Source organism: Salmo trutta, chromosome 13, assembly GCF_901001165.1.
Source record: "Salmo trutta chromosome 13, fSalTru1.1, whole genome shotgun sequence".
Classification (NCBI taxonomy): Eukaryota; Metazoa; Chordata; class Actinopteri; order Salmoniformes; family Salmonidae; genus Salmo; species Salmo trutta.
The window spans coordinates 88,329,242-88,351,637 of NC_042969.1; the positions used below are offsets into that span (position 1 = coordinate 88,329,242).

Genomic DNA, 22,396 nt, shown 5'->3' on the forward strand with positions numbered 1-22,396 from the left:
TTGTTGCAACCCCTATTACTAGCCTGTTCAACCTTTCTTTCATATCATCTGAGATCCCCAAAGATTGGAAAGCTGCCGCGGTCATCCCCCTCTTCAAAGGGGGTGACACTCTAGACCCAAACTGTTACAGGCCTATATCTATCCTACCCTGCCTTTCTAAAGTCTTCGAATGCCAAGTCAACAAACGGATCACCTTCTCCACTATGCAATCTGGTTTCCGAGCTGGTCACGGGTGCACCTCAGCCACGCTCAAGGTCCTAAACAATATCATAACTGCCATCGATAAAAGACGGTACTGTGCAGCTGTATTCATCGACCTGGCCAAGGCTTTCGACTCTGTCAATCACCGCATTCTTATCGGCAGACTCAATAGCCTTGGTTTCTCAAGTGACTGCCTCGTCTGGTTCACTAACTACTTCTCAGACAGTGTTCAGTGTGTCAAATTGGAGGGCCTGTTGTCCGGACCTCTGGCAGTCTCTATGGGGGTGCCACAATTCTTGTCTGTATACATCAATGATGTCGCTCTTGCTGCTGGTGAGTCTCTGATCCACCTCTACGCAGACGACACCATTCTGTATACTTCTGGCCCTTCTTTGGACACTGTGTTAACTAACCTCCAGACAAGCTTCAATGCCATACAACTCTCCTTCCATGGCCTCCAACTGCTTTTAAATGCTAGTAAAACTAAATGCATGCTCTTCAACCGATCGCTGCCCGCACCTGCCCGCCCGTCCAGCATCACTACTCTGGACGGTTCTGACCTAGAATATGTGGACAACGACAAATACCTAGGTGTCTGGTTAGACTGTAAACTCTCCTTCCAGACTCACATTAAGCATCTCCAATCCAAAATAAAATCTAGAATTGGCTTCCTATTTCGCAACAAAGCATCCTTCACTCGTGCTGCCAAACATACCCTCGTAAAACTGACCATCCTACCGATCCTTGACTTCGGTGACGTCATTTACAAAATATCCTCCAACACTCTACTCAGCAAATTGGATGCAGTCTATCACAGTGCCATCCGTTTTGTCACCAAAGCCCCATATACTACCCACCACTGCGACCTGTACGCTCTCCTTGGCTGGCCCTTGCTACATATTTGTCGCCAAACCCACTGGCTCCAGGTCATCTGTAAGTCTCTGCTAGGTAAAGCCCCGCCTTATCTCAGTTCCCTGGTCACCATAGCAACACCCACCCATAGCACGCGCTCCAGCAGGTATATCTCACTGGTCATCCCCAAAGCCAATTCCTCCTTCGGCCGCCTTTCCTTCCAGTTCTCTGCTGCCAATGACTGGAACGAATTGCAAAAATCACTGAAGCTGGAGACTTATATCTCCCTCACTAACTTTAAGCACCAACTGTCAGAGCAGCTCACAGATCACTGCACCTGTACATAGCCCATCTGTAAACAGCCCATCTGTACATAGCCCATCTGTAAATAGCCCATCTGTACATAGCCCATCTGTAAATAGCCCATCTGTACATAGCCCATCTGTAAATAGCCCATCTGTACATAGCCCATCTGTAAATAGCCCATCTGTACATAGCCCATCTGTAAATAGCCCATCTGTAAATAGCCCATCTGTAAATAGCCCATCTGTAAATAGCCCATCTGTAAATAGCCCATCTGTAAATAGCCCATCTGTAAATAGCCCATCTGTACATAGCCCATCTGTACATAGCCCATCTGTAAATAGCCCATCTGTAAATAGCCCATCTGTACATAGCCCATCTGTAAATAGCCCATCTGTAAATAGCCCATCTGTAAATAGCCCATCTGTAAATAGCCCATCTGTACATAGCCCATCTGTACACAGCCCATCTGTACATAGCCCATCTGTACATAGCCCATCTGTACATAGCCCATCTGTACACAGCCCATCTGTAAATAGCCCATCTGTAAATAGCCCATCTGTACATAGCCCATCTGTAAATAGCCCATCTGTAAATAGCCCATCTGTAAATAGCCCATCTGTAAATAGCCCATCTGTACATAGCCCATCTGTACATAGCCCATCTGTAAATAGCCCATCTGTAAATAGCCCATCTGTACACAGCCCATCTGTACATAGCCCATCTGTACACAGCCCATCTGTACACAGCCCATCTGTACATAGCCCATCTGTAAATAGCCCATCTGTACATAGCCCATCTGTACATAGCCCATCTGTAAATAGCCCACCTGTACATAGCCCATCTGTAAATAGCCCACCTGTACATAGCCCATCTGTAAATAGCCCATCTGTACATAGCCCATCTGTAAATAGCCCGCCCAACTACCTCATCCCCATATTGTTATTTATCCTCGTGCTCTTTTGCACCCCAGTATCTCTACTTGCACATCATCATCTGCACATCTATCACTCCAGTGCTACTGCTAAATTGTAATTATTTCGCCTCTATGGCCTATTTATTGCCTACCTCCCTGATTTGCACACACTGTACATAGATTTTTCTATTGTGTTATTGACTACGTTTGTTTATGTGTAACTCGATGTTGTTTGTGTCGCACTGCTTTGCTTTATCTTGGCCAGGTCTCAGTTGTAAATGAGAACTTGTTCTCAACTAGCCTACCTGGTTAAATAAAGGTGAAATAGATATAGTACCTTTTTAAAATATATATATATATATATCTTTATTGAAATATATATCTTTATTGAAGATTATATGGCTATTTTGAGTTCAATCAATTATCTTCTCATATCAAATTATATTTTAACAAAATAATGTTTCAGGAATGCTAAGCTTGTGTTTGTAACTACAGAAACTAATTTATTTTTAAATCGGAGATGGTTTGTTACAAGCTTTTGAGGTGGAATGACCCACCTGTGGTTTTTGAGGTGAAATGACCCACCTGTGGTTTTTGAGGTGAAATGACCCACCTGTGGTTTTTGAGGTGAAATGACCCACCTGTGGTTTTTGAGGTGAAATGACCCACCTGTGGTTTTTGAGGTGAAATGACCCACCTGTGGTTTTTGAGGTGAAATGACCCACCTGTGGTTTTTGAGGTGAAATGACCCACCTGTGGTTTTTGAGGTGAAATGACCCACCTGTGGTTTTTGAGGTGAAATGACCCACCTGTGGTTTTTGAGGTGGAATGACCCACCTGTGGTTTTTGAGGTGAAATGACCCACCTGTGGTTTTTGAGGTGGAATGACCCACCCAGGGAGAATATTATTGGCAAAGAAGATGCCGTATAAGTGTTGTAGTGTTCGGGTCTGAGCCAACAGCAGAGGTCTTGGCACAGAGAGCATTGTGGGTCATTGTAGTCAGGCAGTCTGTCTGTCAGGCTGGGTGTTGAGTCACTTGTGGTGTAATTGACGTTGGCTATAAGCCAATAGAATAGGCCTTCTTTAGGTTATACAGTGTTGTTAAATCCCAAAATAGAGCTTTGTTACTTTTATGTCGTCGTTTTTCATAGTCATAGAATAAGCAAAGAGCGAAACTCAAAAACCTTCTATCTGAAGTGAGTTATTTGACCGAGTGATTATTGGAGACCTCCCACCTCTAGCAACCAGCCTGCACGCTCCCTCCAAGCAGGTTTGGCAACATTTAACTCAGTGAAACTGTTCCTCCCCTTCCACCCACTCTGTCTGTCTGTGTAGAGCTTCACCAGGGTGCCAGTGTAGAGCCTCACCAGTGTAGAGCCTCGCCAGTGTAGAGCCTCGCCAGTGTAGAGCCTCACCAGTATAGAGCCTCACCAGTGTAGGGCCTCACCAGTGTAGAGCCTCACCAGTATAGAGCCTCGCCAGTGTAGAGCCTCGCCAGTGTAGAGCCTCACCAGTGTAGAGCCTCACCAGTATAGAGCCTCACCAGTATAGAGCCTTGTCAGTATAGAGCCTCACCAATGCATTCAAAAGCAATGTGCAATAAGTCTTTGTTTTTGGTTTTATTTATACAATTGAAAGCTCAAGGCTGTCAAACGTATCAGATTGGTTTCCAGGTCTCAGATTAAAGATTGTTGTATATTCCTAATATCTACATGGCATCTTGTCGGTGTCACAGTGTCTTACGTCCCCCTCTCTCTCCTCTCTCAGGACAGGGACTGGGACCAGGATGTGACGTTCCTCCCAGCATCTGACAGTAAGAAGTTAGAGAAGAAGAAAGGACCAGGGAGAATCGGGGCTGTGATCGGCATCGTTATCTTCGCTGCTGTCATCGCCCTTATGACCGGCCTACTGGTCTGGCACTTCCACTGTGAGTAGCCCTGCCCCCTCTCTTCTCTCTCTCTCTCTCTTCCACTGTGAGTAGCCCTGCCCCCTCTCTTCTCCTCTCTCTCTCTTCCACTGTGAGTAGCCCTGCACCCTCTCTTCTCCTCTCTCTCTCTTCCACTGTGAGTAGCCCTGCCCCCTCTCTCCTCCTCTCTCCCTCTTCCACTGTGAGTAGCCTTAAGGCGTCAGCAGGCTTCAGTTCAGCTGGCGCCTAGCCGAACGAGTGCGCTCGCATACTCCCTTAAAATAACTTCCCTTGAAAAATGAGAGGACAGCGTCAATAGTAATTTGTCCATTTTGTGATGCCGTAGCCAATTCCTCAAAATAGTCAGAATTAATCTAAAATAATTTTACATCTAACTAAGGTGCAGTATTTTTCAAAAAAAAAAAAAATTCTGCATTGAAAAATACCTCTTCCCCTCTCTACCCCTCTCTACCCCTCTCTACCCCTCCCTACCCCTCTCTACCCCTCCCTAACCATTTCTCCAACTATCCCTCCCGACATCCTTTCTGCTCTGCCAGATAAAGCCCTTTCCCAGGGCTCAGAGTTTGTCCTGATCAGGCCACAGGGTCACTCCTGGCTCTACTCCGTCCACAGAACCACTTGTCATTTTCATTGTAAATAGTTTTGAAACCATTAAGCTGGTTAATGACTGTTTCTCTGTCTTTGTTTTGATCCCTGTAGATCGTAAGGATACGCGTATCAAGAAGATGTACAGCGGGTCTATGAAGATCACTAACCAGGTGTTTGTGGATACCTATGAAAACTCCAACAGCACCGAGTTCAGAGCGCTGGCCGACCAGGTCGCAAAACAGGTCAGAGAACACCTTGGTCTGAAATCTGTCTCCCCTGCTACTTACTACACCTGCCCTATAGCTAACACTCCTCCCCCCCAGCCCTATAGCTAACACTCCTCCCCCCCAGCCCTATAGCTAACACTCCTTTCCCCCCCCCAGCCCTATAGCTAACACTCCTTTCCCCCCCAGCCCTATAGCTAACACTCCTTTCCCCCCCAGCCCTATAGCTAACATTCCTCCCCCCCAGCCCTATAGCTAACACTCCTTTCCCCCCCAGCCCTATAGCTAACATTCCTCCCCCCAGCCCTATAGCTAACACTCCTCCCCCCCCCAGCCCTATACTTACCCCCCACCCTATAGCTAACACTCCTCCCCCCCCAGCCCTATAGCTAACACTCCTCCCCCCCCAGCCCTATAGCTAACACTCCTCCCCCCCCCAGCCCTATAGCTAACACTCCTCCCCCCCCCAGCCCTATAGCTAAACACCCCTCCCCCCCAGCCCTATAGCTAACACTCCTCCCCCCCAGCCCTATAGCTAACACTCCTCCCCCCCCAGCCCTATAGCTAACACTCCTCCCCCCCCAGCCCTATAGCTAACACTCCTCCCCCCCCCAGCCCTATAGCTAACACTCCTCCCCCCCCAGCCCTATAGCTACACTCCCCCCCCCCCAGCCCTATAGCTAACACTCCTCCCCCCCCAGCCCTATAGCTAACACTCCTCCCCCCCCCAGCCCTATAGCTAACATTCCCCCCCCAGCCCTATAGCTAACACTCCTCCCCCCCAGCCCTATAGCTAACACTCCTCCCCCCCCAGCCCTATAGCTAACACTCCTCCCCCCCCAGCCCTATAGCTAACACTCCTTTCCCCCTCCCCCCCAGCCCTATAGCTAACACTCCCCCCCCCAGCCCTATAGCTAACACTCCTCCCCCCCCAGCCCTATAGCTAACACTCCTTTCCCCCTCCCCCCCAGCCCTATAGCTAACACTCCTCCCCCCCCCCCCCAGCCCTATAGCTAACACTCCCCCCCCCCCCAGCCCTATAGCTAACACTCCTTTCCCCCTCCCCCCAGCCCTATAGCTAACACTCCTTTCCCCCTCCCCCCAGCCCTATAGCTAACACTCCTTTCCCCCCTCCCCCCCAGCCCTATAGCTAACACTCCTCCCCCCCCAGCCCTATAGTCAACACTCCTCCCCCCCAGCCCTATAGCTAACACTCCTCCCCCCCCCAGCCCTATAGCTAACACTCCTCCCCCCCCCAGCCCTATAGCTAACACTCCTCCCCCCCAGCCCTATAGCTAACACTCCTTTCCCCCCCCCAGCCCTATAGCTAACACTCCTCCCCCCCCAGCCCTATAGTCAACACTCCTTTCCCCCCCCCAGCCCTATAGCTAACACTCCCCCCCCCCCCAGCCCTATAGCTAACACTCCTTTCCCCCCCCCAGCCCTATAGCTAACACTCCTTTCCCCCCCAGCCCTATAGCTAACACTCCTTTCCCCCCCAGCCCTATAGCTAACACTCCTTTCCCCCCCAGCCCTATAGCTAACACTCCTTTCCCCCCCAGCCCTATAGCTAACACTCCTTTCCCCCCCAGCCCTATAGCTAACACTCCTTTCCCCCCCAGCCCTATAGCTAACACTCCCCCCCCCAGCCCTATAGCTAACACTCCTTCCCCCCCCAGCCCTATAGCTAACACTCCTCCCCCCCCAGCCCTATAGCTAACACTCCTCCCCCCCCAGCCCTATAGCTAACACTCCTCCCCCCCCAGCCCTATAGCTAACACTCCTCCCCCCCAGCCCTATAGCTAACACTCCTTTCCCCCCCAGCCCTATAGCTAACACTCCTCCCCCCCAGCCCTATAGCTAACACTCCTTTCCCCCCCAGCCCTATAGCTAACACTCCTCCCCCCCCCAGCCCTATAGCTAACACTCCTCCCCCCCAGCCCTATAGCTAACACTCCTCCCCCCCAGCCCTATAGCTAACACTCCCCCCCCCCAGCCCTATAGCTAACACTCCTCCCCCCCCAGCCCTATAGCTAACACTCCTCCCCCCCCCAGCCCTATAGCTAACACTCCTTCCCCCCCAGCCCTATAGCTAACACTCCTCCCCCCCAGCCCTATAGCTAACACTCCTCCCCCCCAGCCCTATAGCTAACACTCCTCCCCCCCCCCCCCAGCCCTATAGCTAACACTCCTTTCCCCCCCCAGCCCTATAGCTAACACTCCTTCCCCCCCCAGCCCTATAGCTAACACTCCTCCCCCCCCAGCCCTATAGCTAACACTCCTTTCCCCCCCCCAGCCCTATAGCTAACACTCCTCCCCCCCCAGCCCTATAGCTAACACTCCTTCCCCCCAGCCCTATAGCTAACACTCCTTTCCCCCCCAGCCCTATAGCTAACACTCCTCCCCCCCAGCCCTATAGCTAACACTCCTTTCCCCCCAGCCCTATAGCTAACACTCCTCCCCCCCCAGCCCTATAGCTATCACTGACTCTCCCCCCCAGCCCTATAGCTAACACTCCTCCCCCTCCCTCCCAGCCCCTTAGCTACACTCCTCCCCCCAGCCCTATAGCTAACCTCCTCCCCCCCAGCCCTCTAGCTAACACTCCTTTCCCCCCCCCAGCCCTATAGCTAACACTCCTCCCCCCCCAGCCCTATACTAACACTCCTCCCCCCCAGCCCTATAGCTAACACTCTACTTCCTCCCCCCCCACGCCTATAGCTAACACTCCTCCCCCCCCAGCCCTATAGCTAACACTCCTACCCCCCCCCCCCAGCCCTATAGCTAACACTCCTTTCCCCCCCCCAGCCCTATTAGCTACACTTCCTCCCCCCCGCCCTATAGCTAACACTCCTTCCCCCCCCCAGCCCTATAGCTAACACGGTCCTCCCCCCCAGCCCTATAGCTAACACTCCTCCCCCCCAGCCCTATAGCTAACACTCCTCCCCCCCCAGCCCTATAGCTAACACTCCTCCCCCCCCAGCCTGATAGCTAACACTCCTCCCCCCCCCAGCCCTATAGCTAACACTCCTCCCCCCCAGCCCTATAGCTAACACTCCTTCCCCCCCCCCAGCCCTATAGCTAACACTCCTTTCCCCCCCCCAGCCCTATAGCTAACACTCCCTTTCCCCTCCCCCCCAGCCCTATAGCTAACACTCCTTCCCCCCCCAGCCCTATAGCTAACACTCCTTTCCCCCTCCCCCCCAGCCCTATAGCTAACACTCCTTTCCCCCCCAGCCCTATAGCTAACACTCCTTTCCCCCTCCCCCCCACCCTATAGCTAACACTCCTCCCCCCCCAGCCCTATAGCTAACACTCCTCCCCCCCCAGCCCTATAGCTAACACTCCTTTCCCCCCCCAGCCCTATAGCTAACACTCCTCCCCCCCCAGCCCTATAGCTAACACTCCTCCCCCCCAGCCCTATAGCTAACACTCCTTCCCCCCCAGCCCTATAGCTAACACTCCTCCCCCCCCAGCCCTATAGCTAACACTCCTCCCCCCCAGCCCTATAGCTAACACTCCTTCCCCCCAGCCCTATAGCTAACACTCCTCCCCCCCCAGCCCTATAGCTAACACTCCTCCCCCCCCAGCCCTATAGCTAACACTCCTCCCCCCCCAGCCCTATAGCTAACACTCCTTCCCCCCCCAGCCCTATAGCTAACACTCCTCCCCCCCAGCCCTATAGCTAACACTCCTTCCCCCCAGCCCTATAGCTAACACTCCTTTCCCCCCCAGCCCTATAGCTAACACTCCTCCCCCCCAGCCCTATAGCTAACACTCCTCCCCCCCAGCCCTATAGCTAACACTCCTTCCCCCCAGCCCTATAGCTAACACTCCTCCCCCCCAGCCCTATAGCTAACACTCCTCCCCCCCAGCCCTATAGCTAACACTCCTCCCCCCCAGCCCTATAGCTAACACTCCTTTCCCCCCAGCCCTATAGCTAACACTCCTCCCCCCCAGCCCTATAGCTAACACTACCTCCCCCCCCCAGCCCTATAGCTAACACTCCTTCCCCCCCCAGCCCTATAGCTAACACTCCCCCCCCCAGCCCTATAGCTAACACTCCTTTCCCCCCCAGCCCTATAGCTAACACTCCTCCCCCCCCCAGCCCTATAGCTAACACTCCTCCCCCCCAGCCCTATAGCTAACACTCCTCCCCCCCCCAGCCCTATAGCTAACACTCCTTTTCCCCCCCAGCCCTATAGCTAACACTCCTCCCCCCCCAGCCCTATAGCTAACACTCCTCCCCCCCCCCAGCCCTATAGCTAACACTCCTTTCCCCCCCCAGCCCTATAGCTAACACTCCTTCCCCCCCAGCCCTATAGCTAACACTCCTTCCCCCCCCCCAGCCCTATAGCTAACACTCCTTTCCCCTCCCCCCAGCCCTATAGCTAACACTCCTCCCCCCCCCCAGCCCTATAGCTAACACTCCTTTCCCCCCCAGCCCTATAGCTAACACTCCTTCCCCCCCCCAGCCCTATAGCTAACACTCCTTTCCCCTCCCCCCAGCCCTATAGCTAACACTCCTCCCCCCCCCAGCCCTATAGCTAACACTCCTCCCCCCCCAGCCCTATAGCTAACACTCCTCCCCCCCCACCCTATAGCTAACACTCCTCCCCCCCCCCAGCCCTATAGCTAACACTCCTCCCCCCCCCCAGCCCTATAGCTAACACTCCTCCCCCCCCAGCCCTATAGCTAACACTCCTTCCTCCTCCCCCCAGCCCTATAGCTAACACTCCTTTCCCCTCCCCCCCAGCCCTATAGCTAACACTCCTTTCCCCCCAGCCCTATAGCTAACACTCCTTTCCCCTCCCCCCCCAGCCCTATAGCTAACACTCCTTTCCCCCCAGCCCTATAGCTAACACTCCTCCCCCCAGCCCTATAGCTAACACTCCTCCCCCCCCAGCCCTATAGCTAACACTCCTCCCCCCCCAGCCCTATAGCTAACACTCCTCCCCCCCAGCCCTATAGCTAACACTCCTCCCCCCCAGCCCTATAGCTAACACTCCTTCCCCCCCAGCCCTATAGCTAACACTCCTCCCCCCCCCAGCCCTATAGCTAACACTCCTCCCCCCCAGCCCTATAGCTAACACTCCTTTCCCCCTCCCCCCAGCCCTATAGCTAACACTCCTTTCCCCCTCCCCCCAGCCCTATAGCTAACACTCCTCCCCCCCAGCCCTATAGCTAACACTCCTCCCCCCCCAGCCCTATAGCTAACACTCCTTTCCCCCCAGCCCTATAGCTAACACTCCCCCCCCCAGCCCTATAGCTAACACTCCTTTCCCCCCCAGCCCTATAGCTAACACTCCTCCCCCCCAGCCCTATAGCTAACACTCCCCCCCCAGCCCTATAGCTAACACTCCCCCCCCCAGCCCTATAGCTAACACTCCTCCCCCCCCCAGCCCTATAGCTAACACTCCCCCCCCCAGCCCTATAGCTAACACTCCTCCCCCCCCAGCCCTATAGCTAACACTCCTCCCCCCCCCCAGCCCTATAGCTAACACACTCCTCCCCCCCAGCCCTATAGCTAACACTCCTTTCCCCCCCCAGCCCTATAGCTAACACTCCTTTCCCCCCCAGCCCTATAGCTAACACTCCTTCCCCCCCAGCCCTATAGCTAACACTCCTCCCCCCCCAGCCCTATAGCTAACACTCCCCCCCCCAGCCCTATAGCTAACACTCCCCCCCCCCCAGCCCTATAGCTAACACTCCTCCCCCCCCCCAGCCCTATAGCTAACACTCCTTCCCCCCCAGCCCTATAGCTAACACTCCTTTCCCTTCCCCCCCCAGCCCTATAGCTAACACTCCTTTCCCCCCCAGCCCTATAGCTAACACTCCTCCCCCCCCCAGCCCTATAGCTAACACTCCTTTCCCCCCCAGCCCTATAGCTAACACTCCTCCCCCCCCAGCCCTATAGCTAACACTCCTTTCCCCCCCAGCCCTATAGCTAACACTCCTCCCCCCCAGCCCTATAGCTAACACTCCTCCCCCCCCCAGCCCTATAGCTAACACTCCTTTCCCCCCCAGCCCTATAGCTAACACTCCTCCCCCCCAGCCCGATAGCTAACACTCTCTTCCCCCCCAGCCCGATAGCTAACACGCCTTCCCCCCAGCCCTATAGCTAACACTCTCCTCCCCCCCCCAGCCCTATAGCTAACATTCCCCCCCCAGCCCTATAGCTAACACTCCGTTCCCCCCCCAGCCCTATAGCTAACATCCCCCCCCAGCCCTATAGCTAACACTCCTTTCCCCCCAGCCCTATAGCTAACACTCCTTCCCCCCCAGCCATATAGCTAACACTCCTTTCCCCCCCAGCCCTATAGCTAACACTCCTCCCCCCCCAGCCCTAATAGCTAACACTCCTTTCCCCCCCAGCCCTATAGCTAACACTCCTCCCCCCCCCCAGCCCTATATACTAACACTCCTCCCCCCCAGCCCTATAGCTAACCTCCCCCCCCCCCCCAGCCCTATAGCTAACACTCCTCCCCCCCAGCCCTATAGCTAACACTCTCCTCCCCCCCCCCCAGCCCTATAGCTAACACTCCTTTCCCCCTCCCCCCCATCCTATAGCTAACACTCCCTCCCCCCCCCCCAGCCCTATAGCTAACACTCCTTTCCCCCCAGCCCTATAGCTAACACTCCTTTCCTTCCCCCCCAGCCCTATAGCTAACACTCTCCCCCCCCCCAGCCCTATAGCTAACACTCCTCCCCCCCCCCAGCCCTATAGCTAACACTCCTCCCCCCCCCCAGCCCTATAGCTAAACTCCTTCTCCCCCTCCCCCCCAGCCCTATAGCTAACACTCCTTTCCCCCCCAGCCCTATAGCTAACACTCCTTTCCCCCCCAGCCTATAGCTAAGCACTCCTTCCCCCCCCCAGCCCTATAGCTAACACTCCTCCCCCCCCCCCAGCCCTATAGCTAACACTCCTTCCCCCCCCCAGCCCTATAGCTAACACTCCCCCCCCCCAGCCCTATAGCTAACACTCCTCCCCCCCAGCCCTATAGCTAACACTCCTCCCCCCCAGCCCTATAGCTAACACTCCTTTCTCCCCCCAGCCCTATAGCTAACACTCCTTCCCCCCCAGCCCTATAGCTAACACTCCCCCCACCCAGCCCTATAGCTAACACTCCGCCCCCCCCAGCCCTATAGCTAACACTCCTCCCCCCCCAGCCCTATAGCTAACACTCCTTTCCCCCCCCAGGCCCTATAGCTAACACTCCTTTCCCCCCCCAGCCCTATAGCTAACACTCCTTTCCCCCCCAGCCCTATAGCTAACACTCCTCCCCCCCCAGCCCTATAGCTAAACACTCCTTTCCCCCCCCAGCCCTATAGCTAACACTCCTCCCCCCCCAGCCGCTATAGCTACACCCTTTCCCCCCCCCCAGCCCAGTAGCTACACTATAGCTAACACTCCTCCCCCCCAGCCCTATAGCTAACACTCCTTCCCCCCAGCCCTATAGCTAACACTCCTCCCCCCAGCCCTATAGCTAACACTCCTCCCCCCCCCAGCCCGATAAGCTAACACTCCTCCCCCCCAGCCCTATAGCTAACATCCTCCCCCCCAGCCCTATAGCTAACACTCCTCCCCCCCCAGCCCTATAGCTAACACTTCCTCCCCCCAGCCCTATAGTCTAACACTCCCCTACCCCTCCTCCCCCCCAGCCCTATAGCTAACATTCCTCCCCCCAGCCCTATAGCTAACACTCCCCCCCCCAGCCCTATAGCTAACACTTCCTCCCCCCCCAGCCCTATAGCTAACACTTCCTCCCCCCCCAGCCCTATAGCTAACACTCCCTCCCCCCCAGCCCTATAGCTAACACTCCTCCCCCCCAGCCCTATAGCTAACACTCCTCCCCCCCAGCCCTATAGCTAACACTCCTCCCCCCCCAGCCCTATAGCTAACACTCCTCCCCCCAGCCCTATAGCTAACACTCCTCCCCCCCCAGCCCTATAGCTAACACTCCTTCCCCCCCAGCCCTATAGCTAACACTCCTTTCCCCCCCCCCAGCCCTATAGCTAACACTCCTTTCCCCCCCAGCCCTATAGCTAACACTCCTTTCCCCCTCCCCCAGCCCTATAGCTAACACTCCTTTCCCCCTCCCCCCAGCCCTATAGCTAACACTCCTTTCCCCTCCCCCCAGCCCTATAGCTAACACTCCTTTCCCCCTCCCCCCAGCCCTATAGCTAACACTCCTCCCCCCCAGCCCTATAGCTAACACTCCTCCCCCCCCCAGCCCTATAGCTAACACTCCTTTCCCCCCCCAGCCCTATAGCTAACACTCCTCCCCCCCCCAGCCCTATAGCTAACCCCCCCCCCCCCCAGCCCTATAGCTAACACTTCCCCCCCCCCAGCCCTATAGCTAACACTCCTCCCCCCAGCCCTATAGCTAACACTCCCCCCCCCAGCCCTATAGCTAACACTCCTCCCCCCCAGCCCTATAGCTAACACTCCTTCCTTCCCCCCCAGCCCATTAGCTAACACTCCTTTCCCCCCCCCACCCCTATAGCTAACACCCCTTTCCCCCCCAGCCCTATAGCTAACACTCCTCCCCCCCCAGCCCTATAGCTAACACTCCTTTCCTCCCCCCAGCCCTATAGCTAACACTCCTCCCCCCCCAGCCCTATAGCTAACACTCCTTTCCCCCCCAGCCCTATAGCTAACACTCCTCCCCCCCAGCCCTATAGCTAACACGTCCTCCCCCCCCAGGCCCTATAGCTAACACTCCTTTCCCCCCCAGCCCTATAGCTAACACTCCTCCCCCCCCCAGCCCTATAGCTAACACTCCTTCCCCCCCCAGCCCTATAAGCTAACACTCCTTTCCCCCCCAAGCCCTATAGCTAACATTCCCCCCCCAGCCCTATAGCTAACACTCCTCCCCCCCAGCCCATAGCTAACACTCCTCCCCCCCAGCCCTATAGCTAACACTCCTTCCCCCCCAGCCCTATAGCTAAACACTCCTTTCCCCCCCCCAGCCCTATAGCTAACATTCCCCCCCCAGCCCTATAGCTAACACTCCTTTCCCCCCCAGCCCTATAGCTAACACTCCTTTCCCCCCCAGCCCTATAGCTAACACTCCCTCCCCCCCAGCCCTATAGCTAACACTCTCCCCCCCCCAGCCCTATAGCTAACACTCCTTTCCCCCCCCCAGGCCCTATAGCTAACACTCCGCCCCCCCCCAGCCCTATAGCTAACACTCCTTTCCCACCCCAGCCCTATAGCTAACACTCCTCCCCCCCCCCAGCCCTATAGCTAACACTCCTCCCCCCAGCCCTATGCTAACACTCCTCCCCCCCCCCCCGCCCTATAGCTAAACACTCCTCCCCCCCCAGCCCTATAGCTAACACTCCTCCCCCCCCCCCAGCCCTATAGCTAACCACTCCTTTCTCCCCCTCCCCCCCAGCCCCTATAGCTAACACACACTCCTCACCCCCCCCCCAGCCCTATAGCTAACACTCCTTTCCCCCCCCCAGCCCCTATAGCTAACACTCCTCCCCCCCCAGCCCTATAGCTAACACTCCTTCCCCCCCAGCCCTATAGCTAACACTCCTCCCCCCCAGCCCTATAGCTAACACTCCCTCCCCCCCCCAGCCCTATAGCTAACACTCCTCCCCCCCAGCCCTATAGCTAACACTCCTTCCCCCCCAGCCCTATAGCTAACACTCCTTTCCCCCCCAGCCCCTATAGCTAACATTCCCCCCCCAGCCCTATAGCTAACACTCCTTTCCCCCCCCAGCCCTATAGCTAACACTCCTCCCCCCCCCCCCCCAGCCCTATAGCTAACACTCCTTTCCCCCCCCAGCCCCTATAGCTAACACTCCTCCCCCCCCAGCCCTATAGCTAACACTCCTCCCCCCCCCCCAGCCCTATAGCTAACACTCCTCCCCCCCAGCCCTATAGCTAACACTCCTCCCCCCCCCCCCAGCCCTATAGCTAACACTCCTTTCCCCCTCCCCCCAGCCCTATAGCTAACACTCCTTTAACTGAAAACCATGATTAGTTGATTATAGGAGGGCGGCAAGTCGCAACAAGGCCCTTGAGAACTGGAGTTGCCCATCACTGATTCACAACAAACTGTTTAGTAAAACCCACTGCAGTAACAATATCAACCTACTAGGCTCCTCCTCCTACTGAGAATATCAACCTACTAGGCTCCTCCTCTTCCTGAGGATATCAACCTACTAGGCTCCTCCTCCTCCTGAGGATAGCAACCGACTAGGCTCCTCCTCCTGAGGATAGCAACCGACTAGGCTCCTCCTCCTGAGGATAGCAACCAACTAGGCTCCTCCTCCTGAGGATAGCAACCGACTAGGCTCCTCCTCCTGAGGATAGCAACCGACTAGGCTCCTCCTCCTGAGGATAGCAACCGACTAGGCTCCTCCTCCTCCTGAGAATATCAACCTACTAGGCTCCTCCTCTTCCTGAGGATATCAACCTACTAGGCTCCTCCTCCTCCTGAGGATAGCAACCGACTAGGCTCCTCCTGAGGATAGCAACCTACTAGGCTCCTCCTCCTGAGGATAGCAACCGACTAGGCTGCTCCTCCTCCTGAGGATAGCAACCGACTAGGCTGCTCCTCCTCCTGAGGATAGCAACCGACTAGGCTCCTCCTCCTCCTGAGGATAGCAACCGACTAGGCTCCTCCTCCTCCTGAGGATAGCAACCGACTAGGCTCCTCCTCCTCCTGAGGATAGCAACTGACTAGGCTCCTCCTCCTCCTGAGGATAGCAACCCGACTAGGCTCCTCCTCCTCCTGAGGATAGCAACCGACTAGGCTCCTCCTCCTCCTGAGGATAGCAACCGACTAGGCTCCTCCTCCTCCTGAGGATAGCAACCGACTAGGCTCCTCCTCCTCCTGCCTCCTGAGGATAGCAACCGACTAGTCTGGAAAGACCTTTCTCCTCCTCAACAGTATGGTAATATAATTCTATATATTTATAATATAATTATAATTCTACTGAATGAAGAGCCAAAATTAGTATGACATCCTGGCTTATAAAGCATACTCCATTTTAATTTTAATTTCACATACTATAAAAAAAATTGTCATGCCCAAAATGCCTACATTTTAGAACACCGGCATTCTGGGTATTCAGACACGGCTCTTCTTTCTCCCTGAGTCCCAAGTGGCACCCTATTCTCTTCACAGTGCACTGCTTTTGATTTGGGATGCAGTCACTGTCTTTCCACTACTGATAAGTACACTTCAAATAAGTCACTTAATAAATCAATCAATCATTTTGTTCCTGAGGAAAATAAATTGTCCAGCAAGATTCACACCCGATCATTCTAAATGAAAGAAAATGAATGATCATTTCAGTTAATTTAATTCCTGTGTTTTTTGTTTTTGTTTTTCCAGCTGAGAACACTCTACCAGAAGATGCCCCAGCTGGCCAAGTACTATGTTGGCTCCACCGTACAAGCCTTCAGGTACAGTAACTGAATGAGTGTGATCGCAGGCTGATAATCTACATGATCTTTACATCGCATACCTGTTTGATAATCCCCATGTAGTTTATCTGTTTCAATCCCTAACAGAGCAGAGATGTACTACACCTTGGATGTTCTCCTTTCAAATTACAACATTGTTCTGTTATTTACCTTGTGGAACCACACAGCCAGTGTTTACCTTGTGGAACCACACAGCCGGTGTTTACCTTGTGGAACCACACAGCCAGTGTTTACCTTGTGGAACCACACAGCCAGTGTTTACCTTGTGGAACCACACAGCCGGTGTTTACCGTGTGGAACCACACAGCCGGTGTTTACCGTGTGGAACCGTACAGCCGGTGTTTACCTTGTGGAACCGTACAGCCGGTGTTTACCTTGTGGAACCGTACAGCCGGTGTTTACCTTGTGGAACCGTACAGCCTGGTGTTTACCTTGTGGAACCACACAGCCGGTGTTTACCTTGTGGAACCACACAGCCGGTGTTTACCTTGTGGAACCATACTGCTTGTGTTTACCTTGTGGAACCGTACTGCCGGTGTTTACCTTGTGGAACCGTACAGCCGGTGTTTACCTTGTGGAACCGCCCAGCCGGTGTTTACCTTGTGGAACCGCACAGCCGGTGTTTACCTTGTGGAACCGTACAGCCGGTGTTTACCTTGTGGAACCGTACAGCCTGGTGTTTACCTTGTGGAACCACACAGCCGGTGTTTACCTTGTGGAACCACACAGCCGGTGTTTACCTTGTGGAACCATACTGCTTGTGTTTACCTTGTGGAACCATACTGCCGGTGTTTACCTTGTGGAACCGTACAGCCGGTGTTTACCTTGTGGAACCGCCCAGCCGGTGTTTACCTTGTGGAACCGCACAGCCGGTGTTTACCTTGTGGAACCGCACAGCCGGTGTTTACCTTGTGGAACCGCACAGCCGGTGTTTACCTTGTGGAACCGCACCGCCTGGTGTTTACCTTGTGGAACCGTACTGCCGGCGTTTACCTTGTGGAACCGTACTGCCGGCGTTTACCTTGTGGAACCGTACAGCCGGCGTTTACCTTGTGGAACCGTACTGCCGGTGTTTACCTTGTGGAACCGTACAGCCGGTGGTTATGAACCGGCTGTACGGTACCAACGGTCAAGCATGGTGGTGGTAGAGTGATGGTTTGGGGATGTTTTACTGCCTCAGGACCTGAACGACTTGCCTTAATAGAAGGAACCATGAATTCTGCTCCGTATCAGAGAATTCTACAGGAGAATGTCAGGCCATCAGTCAGGGAGCTGAAGCACAGCTGGGTCATGCAGCGAGACAATGATCCAAAACACACAATCAAGTCTACATGAAAATGGCTAAAAAGCAACACATTGGAATGGCCTTGTCAAAGTCCAGACCTAATCCAAATTGAGATGTTGTGGCAGGACTTGAAACAAGCAGTTCATACTTGAAAACCCACAAATGTCGCCGCTGAGTTAAAGCAGTTCTCCATGGAAGAGTGGGCCAATATTCATCCACAGCGATGTGAGGGGCTGATCAACAACTAAAGGAAGCGTTTGGTTGCAGTCATTGTAGCTAAAAGTGTCATGAAGCAAGGTGTTGGACATTGTAACTTATTCTACTGTAGATATTAGAATGAAACTCTTGAATAATGTTGGTTTTATGTGTGTATTCCAGTGAAGGCAGTGTGATAGCCTACTACCTGTCAGAGTTTGAAGTACCGCGTGGTCAGGAAGCAGCGGTGGACAAGGCCATGTCCTCCATGGACAAGGTAGTGGATAAGGTGCAGAGGAGCATGTCGAGCAACAGACCTGGCAACGATCTGTTGTTTGAGGATGTCATGAACTCTGCTCTGGATTCTAGAATGTTCTCAACATCCTTCAGCGGTGAGTTCTGCTCTCTTACTTTTCTACTTGCACCTGATATCAGTTTGAGTAGAGAATTCCCTCAGTGAATGCTCTGAAAGTTTGGACGAGGAATTCTGTGACTGAGACATTTTATATGTTAAGTATCTTATTGTTTCCTTGTGAATTACACTATATATATATACAAAGTATGTGGACACCTCTTCAAATGATGGGGATTTGACGATTTCAGCCCCGACCGTTGCTGACGGGTGTATAGAATCGAATACACAGCCATGCAATCTCCATAGACAAACATTGTCAGTAGAATGGTCTTACTGAAAAGCTCAGTGACTGTTTTCTTTTTTTTTTTACGTGGCACCGTTCATAGGATGCCACCTTTCCAACAAGTCAGTTTGTCAAATTTCTGCCCTGCTAGAGCTGCCCCGGTCAACTGTAAGTACTGTTATTGTGAAGTGGAAATATTCTAGGAGCAACAACGGCTCAGCCGCGAAGTGGTAGACCACACAAGCTAGAAGAAAAATAAACGCACATCTATTAAGGCGAGGTGATGGCTAGCAGAGTAGAAAACTTGAAAATAAGTGAAAGCCGCACACTCTAAGAGCTCAGATGCAAAAATGTAATAACCAACGTTTCGACAGCACCAACGTTTCGACAGCACCAACGTTTCGACAGCACCAACGTTTCGACAGCACCAGCGTTTCGACAGCATGATGCCCTGATGAAGACAGCACCAACGTTTCGACAGCACCAACGTTTCGACAGCATGATGCCCTGATGAAGACAGCACCAACGTTTCGACAGCACCAACATTTCAACAGCACCAACGTTTCGACAGCACCAACGTTTCGACAGCACCAGCGTTTCGACAGCATGATGCCCTGATGAAGACAGCACCAACGTTTCGACAGCATGATACCCTGATGAAGACAGCACCAACGTTTCGACAGCACCAACGTTTCGACAGCACCAGCGTTTCGGCAGCATGATACCCTGATGAAGACAGCACCAACGTTTCGACAGCATGATGCCCTGATGAAGACAGCACCAACGTTTCGACAGCATGATACCCTGATGAAGACAGCTTTGCTGTCGAAACGTTGGTTATTAGGTTATTACATTTTTGCATCTGAGCTCTTAGAGTGTGCGGCTTTCCCTTATTTTCAAGACCACACAAGCTCACATAACCGGGACCGCCAAGTGCTGAAGCGCATAAAAATAGTCTGTCCTCGGTTGCAACGCTCACTACCGAGTTCCAAACTGCCTCTGGAAGCAACGTCAGCACAAGAACTGTTCATTGGGAGCTTCTTGAAATGGGTTTCCATGGCCGAGCAGACGCACACAAGCCTAAGATCACCATGTGTAATGCCAAGCGCCAGCTGGAGTGGTGTGAAGCTCACTGCCATTGGACTCTGGAGCAGTGGAAACGCCTTCTCTGGAGTGATGAATCACGCTTCTCCATCTGGCAGTCCTGACTGACATATCTGGGTTTGACAGATGCCAGGAGAAAGCTCCCTGCCCCAATGCATAGTGCCAACTGTAAAGTTTGGTGGAGGAGGAATAATGGTCTGGGGTTGTTTTTCATGGTTCGGGCCCCTTAGTGCCAGTGAAGGGAAACCTTAACGCTACAGTATACAATGACATTCTAGACAATTCTGTGCTTCCAACTTTGTGGCAACAGTTTGGGGAAGGTCCTTTCCTGTTTCAGCATGACAATGCCCACATGCACAATTCGAGATCCATACAGAAATGGTTTGTCGAGATCAGTGTGGAAGAACTTGACTGGCCTGCACAGAGCCCTGACCTCAACCCCATCAAACACCTTTGGGATGAATTGAGCCAGGCCTAATTGCCCGACCTCACTAATGCTCTTGTGGCTGAATGGAAGCAAGTCCCCGCAGCAATGTTCCAACATCTAGTGGAAAGCCTTCCCAGAAGAGTGGAGGCTGTTATAGCAGCAAAGGGGGGGACCAACTCCATATTAATGACCATGATTTTGAAATGAGATATTTGATGAGCAGGTGTCCACATATTTGTCCTCCTAGCATGTGAATGAGGACAAACCTGAAATGGCACCCTATTCCCTAATGTAGAACCATGTGTGGCTCTGCCCCAAAATAGTGTAATATATATATATATATATATATATATATATATGAGGTACTAGGGCACCATTTAGGACATGTTCTGAGTGTCCATGTCTCCTCCAGAAAACTACAGGTACGCAGAACACACCAGAGTGAATAAGATTGTTCCAATCACGTCGCCTGGTTTCCCCAATACTCCGTACCCTCCCAACACCTTCATCCAATGGCAGCTGAGAGCCGACCCTGGTCACGTGCTCAAACTGGACTTTGATACCTTCAACCTAGAGGAGGACTGTCATAACGACTTTGTTAAGGTCTACGACTCCCTGGTGGCCATCGAGACCCACGCCATGGAAGAGTGAGTCTGCTGTCTGTCTGCACTTTGTACAGGGGACTTACTCTAACAGCCTTGGCTTAGGGGACTTACTCTAACAGCCTTGGGTTAGGGGACCTGCTATAACAGCCTTGGGTTAGGAGACCTGCTATAACAGCCTTGGGTTAGGAGACCTGCAATAACAGCCTTGGGTTAGGAGACCTGCAATAACAGCCTTGGGTTAGGAGACCTGCTATAGCAGGCGGGTCAGGGGACCTGCTATAGCAGTCTGTTGTCATAATGATGACCACTGATAGATGTGTAACTAGTCTGCATTTCTGTTAAATGAGTTGGACCTTTTTCTTCCAATACCACAGAATGACTAGCTTCTTTTATTCAGACAAATACAGTCCCCTGAAGCACTTCTCTTCAGTTAGATGAGTTTAGATTCAATCCAAAGGTTGTGTGTGTGAAATATAAGCCCCTCCCCCAAGCCCAGTGTTCTTAGCCCTCTAGTGGTCAGATGTAGCATTACACAGGAAAAGATAATGAAAGCACAGTATAACGCATCATGTGAAATGTGCAGGGGCCTCCAGAGTCAAGCGTCAACACAGGAATATTTACTTGTAGGGTACCTGAATTAAGGACTTCATAACACAGTCATAAGCAGTGCATGAGTGTTTTGATTTAATGCTCTGTCAGGATTTGTGGCTACCACTCTCCCAGCTCCCCCCTGACCTTCCAGTCCTCCCGAAACGTGATGCTGGTAACCATGGTTACTAACAACGAAAATAACTACCCAGGACTCAGAGCCAAAGTCTCTCAGGTCCCCCAGAACAGCAAAGGTACTATAACACTGACTACTACTAACCTACTACTACTACTGCTACTACTGCTGCTACTACTAACCTACTACTACTGCTACTGCTACTACTGCTGCTGCTACTACTACTACTACTACTACTAACCTCCTACTACTACTACTGCTACTACTACTACTACTACTACTGCTGCTGCTACTACTACTACTACACCTACTACTACACCTACTACTACTACTACTACTCCTACTACTACTACTACTCCTACTACTACTACTACTACTAACCTACTACTACTACTACACCTACTACTACTACACCTACCTACTACTACTACTACTACTACTACTACACCTACTACTACTACTACTACTACTACACCTACTACTACACCTACTACTACACCTACTACTACTACTACACCTACTACTACTACTACTACTACTAACCTACTACTACTACTACACCTACTACTACTACTACTACTACACCTACTACTACTACTAACCTCCTACTACTACTAACCTCCTACTACTAACCTCCTCCTCCTACTACTAACCTACTACTACTACACCTACTACTACACCTACTACTACTACTACTACTACTACACCTACTACTACTACTACTACTACTACTACTACTACTACTACTACTAACCTACTGCTGCTGCTGCTACTACTACTACTACTCCTACTACTACTACTAACCTACTACTACTACTAACCTACTACTACTACTACTAACCTACTACTACTCCTCCTACTACTAACCTCCTACTACTAACCTCCTCCTCCTACTACTAACCTACTACTACTACACCTACTACTACTACTAACCTCCTACTACCACTCCTAACCTACTAC

General features: G+C 52.6%; 1 protein-coding gene across 2 annotated transcripts in view; it reads left to right on the forward strand.

The window, feature by feature from the left end:
* Positions 1-22,396, forward strand: part of LOC115206717 (suppressor of tumorigenicity 14 protein homolog) — a gene marked incomplete at its 3' end in the record, with an annotated part of 35,395 nt that overhangs the window by 4,532 nt on the left and 8,467 nt on the right. For both annotated transcript variants that reach the window (XM_029773917.1, XM_029773918.1), the window contains 6 exon segments: positions 4,041-4,200; positions 4,900-5,030; positions 16,367-16,437; positions 18,122-18,330; positions 20,520-20,754; positions 21,412-21,554. In XM_029773917.1, coding sequence (XP_029629777.1) covers positions 4,041-4,200; positions 4,900-5,030; positions 16,367-16,437; positions 18,122-18,330; positions 20,520-20,754; positions 21,412-21,554 — 949 coding nt within the window.